The sequence below is a fragment of the Mustela putorius genome, unplaced genomic scaffold (assembly GCF_011764305.1).
Source record: "Mustela putorius furo isolate JIRA1106 unplaced genomic scaffold, ASM1176430v1.1 tig00003859_pilon_pilon_pilon, whole genome shotgun sequence".
Taxonomy (NCBI): Eukaryota; Metazoa; Chordata; class Mammalia; order Carnivora; family Mustelidae; genus Mustela; species Mustela putorius.
The window spans coordinates 1,162,717-1,178,338 of record NW_025422011.1 but is presented as its reverse complement, the minus strand read 5'-3'; the positions used below and the strand labels follow the sequence as shown (position 1 = coordinate 1,178,338).

At 56.6% G+C, this 15,622-nt stretch overlaps 1 protein-coding gene across 18 annotated transcripts in view; it reads left to right on the top strand.

The window, feature by feature from the left end:
- The window catches only part of DGKZ (diacylglycerol kinase zeta), a 42,016-nt gene that overhangs the window by 16,538 nt on the left and 9,856 nt on the right, over positions 1-15,622 (top strand). For 6 of the 18 annotated variants that reach the window (XM_045065955.1, XM_013061764.2, XM_045065956.1 and 3 more), the window contains exons 2-4: positions 13,532-13,640; positions 14,074-14,169; positions 14,488-14,565. In XM_045065955.1, the coding sequence (XP_044921890.1) occupies positions 13,532-13,640; positions 14,074-14,169; positions 14,488-14,565 (283 nt within the window). The other 12 variants (XM_045065953.1, XM_045065950.1, XM_004763140.3 and 9 more) reach the window with 9 other exon arrangements.

Below are 15,622 nucleotides of genomic sequence, written 5' to 3'. Positions count from 1 at the left end.
TCGCACCTGTGTCTAGGCTTAGCAGCGGCCCTTGTTCCTGGGTGAGATGAGTGGGTGGTGCCAAGCACTCATTTCTTGCTCCCCTGGACTGCTTTCTCTGTTTCCTTTGTGGAGGCCTTGATACCCTTAGGGCACCCCCAGAGTTCTCGGCATGGGACCTGCCTGGCACTCTAGTCAGGGCTGGCAGCCTTGGAAGGTAGTTTCGTGTGGGGAAGAGTAGGCCAGAGCAGTGACCAGGCGACCTCGAGGAACTAGCTACCCATCTGCCCTCTTTCCTTTTTGCCCCCTTCCTCAGCTGAGACACAAGGGACCCAGTCAGGTGGTGGAGAGCAGGTTTGAGTGAGACCAGGGACTCTGTGGCCCAGGGAGAGGAGGGGGGCACAACCACTCCCGCCCTCCCCCACACTCCCCTGCATCCAGGCATGTCATGTGCAAGCTCATCTTCGTCTGCCAGTTAACAGTTGTTTTCATGTACTCCTTAGAACAATCTCGTAGTTGGTTTTATTCCCATTTTACAGATGAGGAACAAAGGCTCAAAGAGGTCAGAGGCCTGGCCTGGGAATCACGCAGCTCCCACTGGATCTTTTCAGAACACAGGCCGTCCTACTTACTAGCACCCTTTTCTTCTGTTTTAGTTTCCCAGGCCCAAACTGGTAGAGCCCAAAAAGGGGCTTGAGTGCTCTGTGAGATGAAGAGATTTGTGTCTTGTGTGGGAGTGAAGACCCATGAGACGTCCTGCTCCTGGACCCCAAGAGAGAACTGCCACCAGGATCCCATCTGCAGGGGGAGCAAGGGTGGGCTAGGGGGGACCCTTGGGAATGGGACTACGAGAGAATGAGGAAGAATGGGTTGGGAGCGGGTTGTCCTGGGCTCCCCGGCTGGGTGTGGAGTAGAGGGGCAAGTCTGTGATCTTTTGTTTTGCTTTCAAAGCACAGGTTGCAGAAGACTCGAGACATGTGCAAAGGAACCCTTGATATCACCCTGAGGTCACAGGTGGCCTGTGGCCTGTGGCCTGGGGAGAGGTGCTGGGGAGGAGAGCACAGTGCACTGGGCCTCACTTGTACTCAGCGCCTCACAGTGAGAGGTCTGAAGAGAGAGGAAGGGCCCCAGAACCCTCTCCCTCCCTTTCAAAGACCTCCTCCCCCTTGCTCCTGGCAGAGCGCCAGTCCAGAGCTCCCACGTAGAGGCCTCTCCCCTGCCAGGGCTGAGCCCGATCTCAGCACATGCCAAAATAGCTGTCTGGGAGACCGGGCCTGCGCCGCCCACGCCCCAGCATCAGCATCTCGCGGGTTAACAGCTTGCCTGGCTCTCCGCCCCCCCTTCCCCAGCTTGCTGACATTTTACTAAGGCGGGGGCGGTTGTGAAAGGGAGCAAGCTGGTTCCTGCTCCCCAGCCCACACAGACACCCCACTGACACAACCTGCCACCCGCTCACCCCCACTCTGGAAGGCATCCTTTGGGGGGAGACCTTCCGGCCTCACAGACACGGGGTTCTTACTATGAGACAGTGTAAGGAACACAGTTGGGGTTCCATGCCGCTGCTGAAACCCATCCTCGGAAGATGCAGGGCAACCCCAGGGAGCCGTTCTCCCTCGGGGGCTGGGAAGGGCGTTTTTAAAGAGTTATTTTAAAAATCTTTTAAAAACCACAAAATATTTTACAATTAGAAAAGCGTACAGAATCATGAAACACCCACCGCTTCGGTCAAATCTTACCGTTGTGCTGTATCTGCTTTAGATGGAGGTAGAGGCCCCATGTGTCCCTCCCCAGAGGAAACCGCAATCCTGTGTTTTGGTGTTTGTATTCTCAGGCCTTTTAAAAAATGTTTCCTACATAGGTGTGTCTGTCTGTAGCAACAGGTAGTACTGTTCTGTGTGGTTCTGCACTGGATTTATTTATTTTTTTTTTTAAAGATTTTATTTATTTATTTGACAGAGAGAGATCACAAGTAGGCAGAGAGGCAGGCAGAGAGAGAGAGAGGAGGAAGCAGGCTCCCTGCTGAGCAGAGAGCCCGATGCGGGACTCGATCCCAGGACCCTGAGATCATGACCTGAGCCGAAGGCAGCGGCTTAACCCACTGAGCCACCCAGGCGCCCCTCTGCACTGGATTTAAATGGCATGCTGTACCTATTCGGAATTAAGGGTTTTTTCCTCCATATCGTTGTGGAGATTTAGGTGTCTTGAGACCTCAGCTCTGGTGTGCCCATTTGGGCTGCAGTGTACTAATCCTTTCTGAAACTGTCAGACAGCCTGTTTGCCCAGTACCCTGCTGATGGAAGTCCGGGCACAGGCGGGGTCTTTGCCTGGAAGCAGTCCTTCAGGGACTGTTCCAGTCCACAGCTCCTCGTGTGTTCGGGCCGCTGGTGCTTGGTGACACGGTGGTGTATTTTCCCTCTAGACAGCCATTGTCAAGCTGCGCTCCAGAGTGGCTGTCCTAATGTTTAGGCCTCTGGAGTTAATTTCCTGTCTTGAAAGTTTTGGTCAACTGAGGAATGGGTTTCCATGAACAAACTTTCCAGCTCCCGTGAGCAAGACAGGGAGGTGTTAACCTCCCTCAGGTGAGGAAATCGAGGCTCAGGGTGAGAGACCTGACGAGGTCCTGTAGCTGGTCAGAGATGGAACCCCTCTGGACCTTTGGGTCCACATCCTTGCAAAAGCTCTTTGTCTCCTGCAACTTCTCCAAGAGATTTTAGGCACAGTGTCTGCCTCGAAGGCAGGAAAAGGTCCTGTGAGTGGTGCATGGAGGCAGGGCTGGGGAGTCGTAGGGGAGGGGTTGACAGCTGATTCTGAGAAGATCTAGGGGATGGAGGAGGGAGCAACATGGACAGAAAGCTCAGAAAGGGAGTTAAATTTTTTTTTTTTAAGATTTTTTATTTTATTTATTTGACAGACAGAGATCACAAGTAGGTGGAGAGGCAGACAGAGAGAGAAAGAGGAGAAGCAGGCTCCCCGCTGAGAAGAGAGCCCCATGCAGGGCTCATCCCAGGACCTTGGATCATAACCTGAGCTGAAGGCAGAAGCCTTAAACCATTGAGCTACCCAGGCGCCCCGGGAGTTAAATTTTGAATGAGGGATGATGGTGCATGCTGCTCCAAGCAGATGGGGAATGGGAGCCTGCTGCAGTTACAGGAGAAGGCAACAAGAGGTCTCAGCCACAGCCACGAGGGAAGAAGGACCTGGGGGCCAGCAGGGTGTTGGGAGACACTAAGAGATATGGGCAACCCCGTCAGGGATCAGTTTCAGTGTGTGCCTCTGAGACACAAGAGCGCAGCCGAAACCAGCAACTTGTCCCTCCAGTGCCGGCGGGAAGGCCTCGGGAGCTGGCCAGCCTCTGGGTCGGTGTGCCCTGAAGCTCTGTGCTCTCAGTTTCATCCAGGCAGCAGAGCCTGGACCATTCACTTTTTCCTCCATTCACTCTTCGGTCCTCGTCGGGCACTTCTAGACCCTGGGGATGCAATTACAGGCAGTTCCTGGTCTCCAGGGGCCCACAGTCTGGTGTGGGATACAGGCTTGCAAACTAGTGCTAATGGCTGAGAATAACAGAGAGAGGGCCCAAGCGTGGGAGCAGCTCACCACCCCGCCCCCCCGGGAGAGGGGGCTGGGAGGAACTTTCCAGCAGAGCCAGTGTCTGAGCCAAATCTGAAAAGACAAGAAGAAGAAGATGAGAGAGGTCACTAAGCACAAGATGGGAATGGCGTTTCAGATAGACTACTGGGTGCCAGAGGCCAAGCACAGAGAACCCCTTCCAGAGGTGGGGAGTGAGGGGTTTGAAGCATGGACCTAGAGCAGACTCCTGGGCTGGAACCCCAGCTCTGCCACTTCCTAGCTGTATGGCCACAGGCAAGTTATTTAATCTCTTTGTTCCTTAGTTTCCTCATCTATAAAATGGGGATAATGCTACTACTAATTTTAATGAGGTTCAATGAGTTTAAATTTGTAAAATGCTTAGAACAGTGCCTGGCACAAAGCACGTTATGTGTCTGTCAAATAAAATGTAAGAAAGTACGGAAGAGGAGAGGCCAGTTGTGTCCAGGCCAAGGGCTTTGCGTTGTGCTCACCGGACACTGGAAGGCCAGTTGGGTCGGCGGGCGCTCTGGAATGACCTGTGGTGCCGGTGGCAGGATGGCTTGAAGGGGAGACCCTAAAGGAATGAGCCTGTCATTCCACAGACATTTCTCCCAGGCTTTGCAGGAGCCAGACCATGAGACAGGGACTCAGGACACCAAGGAGCTCAGACCAGGGGCTTGGCCCCAGCCCCCAAGCATCTGAGTCACCCTTCCTCTCCCCTCCTTGCCCACAACCCTCATGTTGCCATGTCCCGCTGTCCAGGCTTCATAAGGAAAGCCATGGAGAGCGGGAGTGGGCAGTGGCACCCAGCCCTGACAGGGGTCTCTGCTGGTCACTCTTCGGGTCCTCTGGAGAGGAGAGGAAGATAGCTGCTGGAACAAAGGCTGTTGCCATCCCCTTGTGCCCAACAAAGAGAAGTGGCCTGGGCCGGCCTGGGCCTTGTGGTCAGCCCTTGGGTGCGGTACCTGAGGCAGAGGAAGCCCTTTTCTTCCCTCATGGCTCTTGCCCCTCCCCCACGGAATTCCCTTTTCCTTCCTCCTGAGCCGATCAGTGGTAAACACTGGACTCCCTGCCAGGCGCTGTGCTCTCCAGGCCCCCCCCCCACCCCTGACAACATACAGCCCCTGGGCCCTGGCCCCCAGCAGCTTGTGGCCTGGTGGCCAGTGGAGTTGGGAGAGAAACAAGGCATATGGATTTGAAAGAATGAGGGCTCCAGGGGTCCAGAGACCGAGAAGAAGCCGAATAATTAGTGTGAGGTGACCGGTGGGAGTGGTATCTTCTTGGCTGGGCAGCTGTGAGCAGGGGGGAAGGGGCCGGTATTCCAGGCAGAAGGTGGGCTGTGCGCGGCCAGAGTGCAGGACAGAGGAGAGGATGGCTGGGTTAGAACCCAGTTTTTGTCAGCATAGGAGGCTGAGTTACTGCCGCACGGAAACCACATTTGCCAGGCCAGAGGATTTGAAGTTCCTTCTGAACTAGTGGTTCCCAAAGTCCTGGGGGTGCCCTCGACCCTTGCAGAGGGTTGGAGCTATCAACACTATTTGCAGAATTGTACTTTTAGAGCTACCCTGGCTCATGCCCTTTTCACCACGTTAACAGTCGTACCCACGCCTCAGAGGCAAGGGTGGAGTGAAACAGCTTGGAACTTGGGCACAAACTAGAGGCAGTGGCCCCAACGTAGACTGGAAGCCGTTGTATGCCTCCCGCTCACGACAGCAAGATGCAACAAAAAGTATTAACTTTACAAAGTCCAAATCCTCGAGTCTACCTCTTTCCACATATTCTGTGTGGAGGAGGCAGTTTTGCTGCAATCCGGACTGTGACGGTTGTCTTGAAAAGCAGGTTTGGGGTTTTTTTAAGATTTTTTTTTTTTTTTTAATTTATTTGACAGAGATCACAAGTAGGCAGAGAGGCAGGCAGAGAGAGGGGGAAGCAGGCTCCCTGCTGAGCAGAGAGCCAATGCGGGCCTCAATCCCAGGTGATCGTGACCTGGGTGATCGTGACCTGAGCCAAAGGCAGAGGCTTTAACCCACTGAGCCACCCAGGCGCCCCTTGAAAAGCAGCTTTGTAGCTGAGTTGCAAGCTGTGCAAGTTAACGTGTTTTAAGGAATACCATTTTAACATGAAAGAACACCTGACAGACAGAAGTCTTCAGACTTGGGTATCTGGCAGACATATTCTCAGAAATGAATGAAGTGAGCTTGCCACTTCAAAACCAGTATCAGTATTTGTTGCTAATGGTAAACTTTGAGCCTTAGAAAAACAAAAACTAGAATTTTAGAAACCTTGTATCCACTGTCTAGGGCCTGACAGTTTCCCAGGACTTTAAGGACTTTTCTGAGGAGACCAGTGGTGATGTTAGCAAGTGTGAGTTCTTGATTTTGTATAAGGAAATGTGTCAACATTTGGCAGATCTGCATAACTCACTAAAATATATTTTCCAATGCTCGATGTTACAGAATTCAGAATACAAGAGTGAAAAGCTCATTGATGGGGCGCCTGGGTGGCTCAGTGGGTTAAAGCCTCTGCCTTCAGCCCAGGTCATGATCTCAGGGTCCTGGGATGGAGCCCCGTATCAGGCTCTCTGCTCAGTAGGGAGCCTGCTTCCCTTCCTCTCTCTCTGCCTGCCTCTCTGCCTACTTGTGATCTCTGTCTGTCAAATGAATAGATAAAATCTTAAAAAAAAAAAAAAAAAGTTCATTGATATAGTTTCAGACTCCACATAGCCACTAACCTTTAAGAAACGACCACTTGTCATATTGTGATATAGTGGCAAAGAAGAACATCCATCACTGATGTTTATGGCCTGAAAAGCCCATTAAAATACTTATCTTCTAATGACATGTCAGAGGGAGGCAGAATTTTCTTCACATGCTCTACTGAAACGTATCACAACAGACTGGCTGCAGAGGCAGTTGGGGAATCCAGCTTTTTTCTATTAAACCAGAAATTAAAGAGATTTGCAAAAATTAAAACAATGACACTCCTCTAGCTATTTTTTTTTTTAAGAAAATACAGTTTGTGTTTTAAAAGAAAAGTATGTGTTATTTATGTTAACACATAATGAGCTTATTGGGGGGTTTTGATTTTGTTTTTATTTTTGTTTTAAGATTTTATTTAGTTATTTGAGAGAGAAGCACACAGAGAGAACACAAGCAGGGGGACAGGGAGAAGCAGGCTCCCCGCTGAGCAGGGAACCCGACAGGAGGCACGATCCCAGGACCTTGCGATCATGACCTGACCCAAAGGCAGGCACTTAACAGACTGAGGTACCCAGGAGTTTATTGTTTTTAGATGAGTCCATATATTTTAAATCTCTCTGCTTTAATTTCTTTTTATTTTATTTATTTATTTGACAGAGAGACAGCGAGAACAGGAGCACAAACAGGGAGTGGGAGAGGGAGAAGTAGGCTTCCCACTGAGCAGGGAGCCCGATGGGGGCTCCATCCTGACCTGAGACAAGGCAGAAGGCAGCTTCTTAACAACTGAGCCACCCAGGCGCCCCCTCAGTTTTAATTACTAATACGGTAAAGAGCAGTAGCTCTAACCCCCGTAAACAAAATCTTTTGGGGATCGTCAGTAATTTTAAAGAGTGTCAAGGGGTGGTGGACGTGTGAGGGCTGCCACTCTCGACCCTAGAGAGCCAGGAGTGTAAGCTGGAGAGGGGTGGCATTCTGGACAGTGTGAGTGTGACATGGGCTGGCCTCTCCGGGACATGAGCAGGGCAGCTCTGGCAGGCCCCCTTGGCAGGGCCGGGAGACCTGGGTTGATCAGCCCCAGGTTAGCCACTTCTGAGCTCGGACAGTCCTGGGCCTCCGGGAGCCTCAGGTGGCCCTGTTGATTTAGCTGGGATCATAATGCCCCCCGCGCGGGAGAATCATAAGCGTCCTGTCTGATAATGCTTATGAAAACATGCTTTGTAAGTTGTGAAAGCCTCGACGCATATGTTTTTGTGGTTATTCTGATGGGCACCAGTGATTAGCTATCTCATATGCTTGCTCCAGACCCCAGAACACCTATCCAGTGGGTACGAGAGGACATACGGTGGCCAGAGGGGGCACGACCCACCCCCCACTTCTGCTTCCCCAAACCTCCAGGAGCTAAGGCAGGGGCTGTGTGTGCTCTGCCGGGTGCCAGGTGGAGGGGAGGCCGATGGGCTATTGCTCAGCCTGGCTCTGGGAGCTTTGGGAAGAGAAGCCAGGAGGCAGGACTGATATGTGTGTGCCCGCCCGCCCACCGGCCGCCTGCTTGCTGCAGGGCCTGGAGCCACCGCTGGGAGAGGAAGTGCAGTTGGTTACCAATGGGGTTATTTTCATAACGGCTGCTCAGGCAGGGGGGAGGAGGGTGGCGAGGGGGAGGGGGCAGAGCAGCAGCCACAGCGCTGGCTCTCCAAACTAGGACTTGCTCAGCCAGAGGCCAGCAGCCTGGAGCTGGAGCCAGAGCTGGGGCTCGCCTGCCCAAGGGACCCCAGGGCCCCACCCGCTCGGCCACCTCGTGCCTGCCACCCTGCCTTCTAGATCAGGTCAAAGGGGACTCCTCCCCATCCCTCCTCCCCAACCCTTCCTTGCCTTCTGCTTCCTCCTTCCTGTATCTGTCAGGGTGGGTCTGGGGAGGAAGGGATCTGGGTGGGTCCACGCACCACCACTCCTGGATGAGGCTCTGAAGCTGACGGAAAAGGGGAGGGAAGGGAAGGGAAAGGAAAGGGTGGGCTGGGCTCCTGCGCCCACCGGACCCTGTGGAGGTAAACATTACGGCCTGCCTGCTGCCCTTCTTGTGCAGGGCTGGCCCACCTGCTCCCTGCTGTGTATTTTTGTTTTGTTTTGTTTTGTTGCGAGCAGGCTCCTCTCAGCAAGTAAAGACCTTCAGAGAGGGAGACCCTGTCTCAGCAGGCTCCAGGCTGCGCTCCCTTCCCACTGTCCCCACCTCCTTCCCTCTGACCTTCGGGCTGTGGGAGCAGAGCAGCCAGAGGTGGCTTCTGACCAGTATCCCCCTGGGGAGGCCACTCCAGGCCCTTGCTCTGGGGCTGCTGGAAATGGGGCCATTGTGCGCCATTCCCAGCCTTCCCTGAGGGGAGGAGCCTGAGGGAGTGAGAACCCCGGCCGCATCCCTCGGGGTATCCTGTGTGAGCACCTCTGGGGGCCGGGCCTGGTGCAAGGGGCAGAGGACATGTCACAGCTGAGCAGATCCCCAGGTGACTCTGGCTGTCAGGCTCTATTCTTCATGTGGTGGGTGGTGACCACCCTGGGTTCCCCTACTTCCCTTTCTGGGTTTCCACTTTGGCCACGGGCAGAGACAAACCCCAGGAGTGGCATGATCCACAGGCCCTTGTGTCTGCTGCCGGTGTAGGCCCTGCCCTCTGCCAGGTATCACCAGGTACTTTATCGGAACCTCCCTTACACCAGCCTTCGGAACTAGGTTGGTACCCTCATTTTGCAGAGGAGAAAGTTGAGGGTCAGAAAGGCTAGTTGATCCATGGCCGGGAAAGCAATGGCAGATTAGGATTCCAAAGCCCTTGGGCTTTTCCACTTGAGACTAACATAGGGTATTCGAGAGTCTGGGCTGGGAGGTAGGGAGTCTGGTTCTTTCTAGCCAGTAGCCAGCGAAGCTAGGGCACACATGCCTGCTCATCCCCTGGCAGGTGCCTGTAGACACACTGGGGGCTGTTCATCCAGGTCACATGGCCGATGCCACCATGGGCGTCTCTCCTGTAGCATCCTTTGTCCTCCCTCCCTAGGCTCTCAGCAGCCAGCTGGAGGTTCATGGAGCCTTTGAGTCCTTTCCCATCCTGTCCCCTTTGGGTGTGACAGGCTTCTCTCAGGTCCCCCACGAGAAGGCTGGGGGGTAGACGTTGTGCTCGGCTCTTGGTGTCAGAACGCTGTGGGGCCTCCTGCAGTGACCTACCCACGTAACGCATGGGACAATGGAGATGGGAGAGCACGCCGTGTGAAAATACTACCGCTCAGGGCCGTGCTGTGGGGAAGGGCTGGAACAGGCCTGAGGCCAGCCAGGGCTTCTCATTGGACCTACAAGAAGCCTCAGCAGAGATCGGAAGTCTGGTATCAGGCTGTTGCTGACCAGAGGACAGAGGTTTCTATGGAGACCAGAGGAGCAGGAAGCATGGGGCCTGGGAGGGAGGGGGCACTGGGAGCACAGAGGCATGGGTGCCTTGCTGGACAGCTTCTCATAAAAGATCAATTCAGCCAGTCTCACAGCCTCCTTGGACAAACAAGGAAACTGAGGCCCGTGTGGGCACGGTCACCCAACAGTGGCCTGGCCTAGCCTGCCTTGCTCCCCACTCATAGGGACCGTGCTGCCAGACAGCCGATGAGGCCCCAGGACGGTTGCACTTGGGGCTGCCCAGCAGCGTGTGGGCCAGAGCGCCATGGGAGCGCCTGTCGGCTGCCGCCCTATCATGAGGCGGCCTCCGCCCCCGGCCCCTCTTGTCAGTTTGGGTCTGGGACAGCAGGCAGGGCCCAGACCTCATCGCTGTTCAGAGTGCCCACAGCACCTCCCCCCTACTGACTGTGGCCTTTTGTTTTCTGGGTGACACTAGCATCAGGCGGTGTGTCCGGGTGACTAATCTCCTCCAGGCTGGGCAGCTGTCACAGGGCGGCCTGACCAGACGGCTGGGGAAAGCTGACACCCTGGGGGATCGCTGGCAAGTCAGCGCCCAGGCAGCAGTGAGCAGCCAGGCCTCCAGGCTTCTCTCCCTGGGTGCTGAACAGTCTGGAGTCAGGCAGCCCTGGGTTTGGGTCCTGGTCCTGCCGCTTACCGGCCTTGTGACCTGGGCCACATTCTGTACCTGTCCAGGCCTCACAGAGTTGTGCTGGGGATCAAGTGTGACGGTAAATTAAAGTACTTAGCTCAGGGCCGTTCCACTGTAGGTCTTCTGTCAGTGGGGCTGTTATTGCTCTTATTAGGGCTTCCCCACTCAGCCCCAGCCCTGTAGCCCAAAAGGAAGGAGCCTATTCTCCACCGCTGCTCTGGGGTACAGGCTTTGCCTTCACGCAGACTTGGGTTCCATCACTGGCTCCCCATTGACTCGCTATGGACTTCAGGCATGTTACCACCTTGTGCCTCAGTTTCCCATCAAGAACATGGCAGGATTCAGACCTATTCTTCCGCTTCGCTCTGGCTTATAAAATGACACGTGTGTTTGTGAAGGGCTTAGCAGAGTGCCTGGCACCTGGTGAGCTCAATAAACGTTCGCTGTGATGATACTGATTGCATTAGGAAGCCGGGAGCTCTCTGCCCACGCCCCGTCCTCTTGCCCGCCCAGCTTAACTCCTGCCCTTCTCCCTGTCCCCTGCAGAGGCGGGGGCCTGTAACAGGCAGTCTCCAACCCTGCTTCCCCACGCGCCCTGCCTCCCCACACCTTGGCTCTGTGTGCCCCTCCCTGAATACCCCCGCACCCATCCAGGGCTTTAGCCTGGCGTTGTTCCCCCAGACTCACAGGGCTGTGAGTGGGCGGTGGGAGAAACAGCCAATAGACGCACAGCCCGGGCCTGAGTCCTCGAGCCTAGCCTAGCGTCGACCCCTGTTTGTCCAAGGCTTGCACCAGCCGTGCCTGACTTTTGCCGGGCCCTCAGCTGGCAGACGTGTTTCTCTTGTCGGGCCTAGGCAGGTGTCCCATGACTGTGGCTCAGACCTCTCTGTGGCTGCAAGGGCCCAGGAGACCACCCGATGGCGGGGCACAGGCATCCCTGGGCATTCTGAAGGTATTCCTGTCCTCTTCCCCTACCCAAGGCTACTGGGCTTCCTGCCCTTCCCCCACCGTTCAGAAGTGAGGGTGCAGGAATCCAGCAGCCTGTGAAGAAGGGGCAGCCAGGAGTAGATGAGCTTGCAAAGGAAGCTGGGCCCATGTTCAGCACAGGTCAAGGGAGGATGGTTTGAGGAAGGATCATCCTGTGGGTCCTGCCTCCCTCAGGAGGGAGCTCTGGGTGGAGCATTGGAGCTTCTAGCATTGGGCCGGAAGGGTTTGCAGACCTCATCCGGCCTTCCGCACGAGGAAGATGAGGGAGATGCGTACTAGGCCTCTGCAGCGCAGTAAGACAGAGCAGTCTAGAACAGGAAAGTTCTTTCTCGGAGCCCCTCAGAGCTAGATAGAGATGCACAGCCAGAGCCCTTTCCTCTTGGCTCGGGCTTCTCATTGCTCCCCATATAGGGTGCCTCTGCGTGAGGCCTGGGGTGGCTCTCCCCTGGTCTTGAGGGCCTTGGTCCCCAGGGCCCTTTGATCCCTAAGTCACATCCTCTCTGCGTCGAGTGCCCTCTCAACCTGACCCCACGACTTGCGCCTGAGAGAGTCTAGGGGCATAACTGGACTGAATTTCTTTTCAGAGAGCCTCATTTTATTATCATAGCTTAGTTTGTGCCATATCCTGGGAGGGGACGCCTAAACCCGGGCTGCCCTGAGTCGGTAGCCAAACAAAGGCCCAAAGAGAGGGAAAGAAAAGGCTTGTCCTTGGCCCCTCAGTCTGAGGAGGCCAACTGCAACCTGGGACCCAGGACTGCGGGCTTCCAGCTTCCTTTTTTCTTTTCCATCAGCTTCAGGCTAGGGAGCCAAAGGCCAGGGCTTTGTGGTGTATGGTGCCTGGACGGGGAGCCTCATGGGGAGCCGGAAGCCCTTCCCCCATAACTCCTGGGGCGGCATAGGGTATAACTGGGGAGCGTGTTAGTGCTTCCCCCCGTGGTAAAGATGGGCCCCCTGAGGATTCCGTGGTACCATCAGACACCATGTTGATGGAGGTCAGAGGCCGTGGACCCTCCCCTTTCCTCCCTGTGTCCCTTGTCCACTCAAAGGGCAGAGGCTGTGGCTGGGCTCCTGGGCGCAGGGCAGGCCCCAGCCTGGCACAGCCCCTGATGCTCCTGGTCTCTGCCCCACAGCTGTCTGTCTGCCCCTGCCATGGAGACCTTCTTTAGGACACGCTTCCAGCGGAAGGTGCCTGGCCCTGGGGAGGGCCAGCGGCGGCTCAGCGGCGTGGGGCTGCCCACAGGCAAGGCCCGACGCCGCTCCCCCGCCGGGCAGGCGTCCTCCTCACTGGCACAGCGCCGCCGCTCCAGCGCACAGCTCCAGGGCTGCCTCCTGAGCTGTGGGGGGGGCGCCCGGGTTCCCAGCCGCCGGCGCTCCAGCACCGTGCCCCCTGCCTGCAACCCCCGCTTCATCGTGGATGAGGGGCCCACCCTGCAGCCTGCCGCGGCCGGGCCCCAGCTTCTGGGCACACGCCTGCTGTTGGCAGGGCTCGTAGGCATGAGTGAGGAGGAAGATGTGGCCATTGCGGCACCGAGTGCTACCCAGCCAGGCACCAGGAGTCTGGGGCCCTCCTCACACCAGGGCACCCTCGCGCCCATGCTTCGCTGCCTGCGCCGGCGCCGGGCCTCCTCCCACCTGCTCCCGGCTGATGCGGTGTATGACCGTGCCCTGTGGGGCCTGCACGGCTACTATCGGCGCCTCAGCCAGCAGCGGTCTCCAGGCCAGCATCTCAGCGCGGGGGGCCGAAGAGCCTCGGGCACCCCCGCTGGTGCGCCGATGCCCGCCTGTGTGCGCCCGCTGTCCCGCAGGCGTCAGGTGGCCCTGCGGCGCAAATCGGCAGGACCCCAGGCCTGGAGTGCCCTGCTTGCGTAGGTATAGCTGCGGCCGGCAGGGCGAGTGTGCTGACCCCCGAGGGGGCTGGCCTGCAGGAAGGACCTCCAGGCTTGGCGTGGTGCGAGGGCGCCCCCTCTCTGGGGAATAGCTCCAGACAGTGCCTGGAAGCCAGCGCACCCCACAGGGGCTGTGAGGAGGGCTGGTTTTCCTGGAGGGAACCTATCAGAGTCCTGGGCTGCTGTGGGGCAGGCCCCTATCTTCCTCGTTGCCATCCCTGGCTGGGCCAGGGGTTGAAGTCGCAGCAAGGACAGACACCCCAGGTGGGGGGGGGGGGAGCAGAGTTTCCAGGCGCTCAGCTGGCCTCAGCGATCTCCTCCTCTGTAGGAAAGCCATCACCAAGTCAGGCCTCCAGCACCTGGCACCCCCTCCTCCCACTCCTGGAGCCCCATGCAGTGAGCCGGAGCGGCAGATTCGGAGCACTGTGGACTGGAGCGTGAGTGGCAGGGTGCTGGGAGAGAGGGACAGGAGGGTGCCAGCCCCTGCTGGGCTTGGGGGCAGCTGCAGGAGGAGCCTGTGGGCCTTTGGGGCCAGGGCCGACCTGCTGGGGTGGCCACATTTGAGCCAAGCCCTCAAGAGCAGGGATAGTGGGAAGAGCGCCCGGCTGGCTCCGCTGGTGGATCTTGTGGCTCTTGATCTCGGGGGTTGTGAGTTTGAGCCCCACGTTGGGTGTAGAGATTACTTAAGACTTTTTTTTAACCTTCAAAAAAAGAAAAGTAAGGACAGTGGGGAAACAGGATGGAGCAAAGTACATTGTGGTGGCCGGAGGAGGTTTGTCTTGGGAGGATGGTGAGTCGGTAGGCAGGGCGGGGACTGACTGATGGGCCGGGTAGCGGGTTTGCGCTGAGCACGCTCATCTCGTGGTCTAGGAGTCCGCGACGTATGGGGAACACATCTGGTTCGAGACCAACGTGTCGGGGGACTTCTGCTATGTTGGGGAGCAGTACTGTGTAGCTAAGATGCTGGTGAGTGAGCTCTGGGTGGCAGGCTGCCCCCTGCTGGTGGGGCGCGTCTAGAAGCCCTGGGTGGACCTCTGTGGGCCTGGCAGTGGTAGCCCTTGGAAGGGAAGGTGGCAACAAGACAGTCACCTGCGCGCCCCTGCTGAGGGCTGCCCAAGGACGGCAGGACGAATGGGGGCTCTGCTCTGAGGCCAGAACTGGGATGTCCCAGTGAGCAGAGGGCAGCCGTGCTGGGGCACATGTAAGGCTCTCTCTTCCCGCCCTGGGGCAGAGTTCTGGATGGAGTTACTTGGTGCCTCAGGGCCCTCTCTTCATTTTCTGCAGCAGAAATCAGTGTCCCGGAGAAAGTGTGCAGCCTGCAAGATCGTGGTGCACACCCCCTGCATCGAACAGCTGGAGAAGGTGAGGACCGGGCCTCAGCCCCTCCCGCCCCTCCCTTGGGTGCCCAAGGCCTCTCAGAGTGCACACGTGTGCGTCTCCACACGCATGTTCACGTGACAAGCCTTGCCTGCCAGGAATGTCCCAGCCCGCGTGGTGGGAAGAGCCAAAGACCCTGGAGCTGGAATGCCCGCTCTTGAATCCTGTCTCTCTGCTTTGTATCCACCCTGTCCCCTCTGCCCTAAACAAACCTAGCACAGAGTGGGGCTCACTTTTACTCAGTGGGATGAACGAATGAGTGACAGCCAGGACACCATTTTACCTGTGCCTAAGTTCACATGTAGAAAGGGGTGTTGTCTTGCTGCAGTTTGGCTCTGTCTGCCCTAAGGACTGTTGTCCACAGTGTATCGACAGCTGGTGGCACGTGTGGGCCCTGGGCTTCCAAAGGGAAGTAGAGGCAGCACTGGGGAGGCAGGTCCGGACAGAGGGTGCAAGGGCTCCCCAGGCAGCAGAAACCCCAGCAGCACATGGGAAAGCCTGTAGGATAAGAACAACATGAACACGGCTAATGTGGGCCACTTGCCCCTGCCCCTGACTCCTAGAGTGAGGTTTCCCCATTAACTATGCTAAGGCTAAAGCAGGGACAGTTGGGAAAAGAGAAACAAACATAGCCCTGAGCGGTCCAGAGCCCAAGGTGGAAACCAAAGCAGTTTCCAGGAATGAGCTAATGGTCTCCAGGAAGCAGCCCGCACAAGTCTGCAGGCAAGGAGCAGGGTGCCTGCGCGAGCCTCGGCCGCGAGCGCTGGAGGACAAGGAAAAATCTGGGAGGAGTAAACCATGCTGCCTTTTAGTGGGGGAGGTGGGCATAAAACTCCCGATGTCCCCCATCCCTAGGTAATAAGAGAGAAAGGAAAGGTCCTTCTAACTAGTGGAGAGGAGGCAGGGGGTGCAGGAGGGCTTCTGAGAAGAGATGTCTCATATTCTGAGGGCTCCCAGGGTGATTTGGAGCTATCCCTGCCTTGCGAGGATGACTCTGGGTGACACTTTCCTGGAGGAGGTGACTAGATGCCTGACCCCCTGA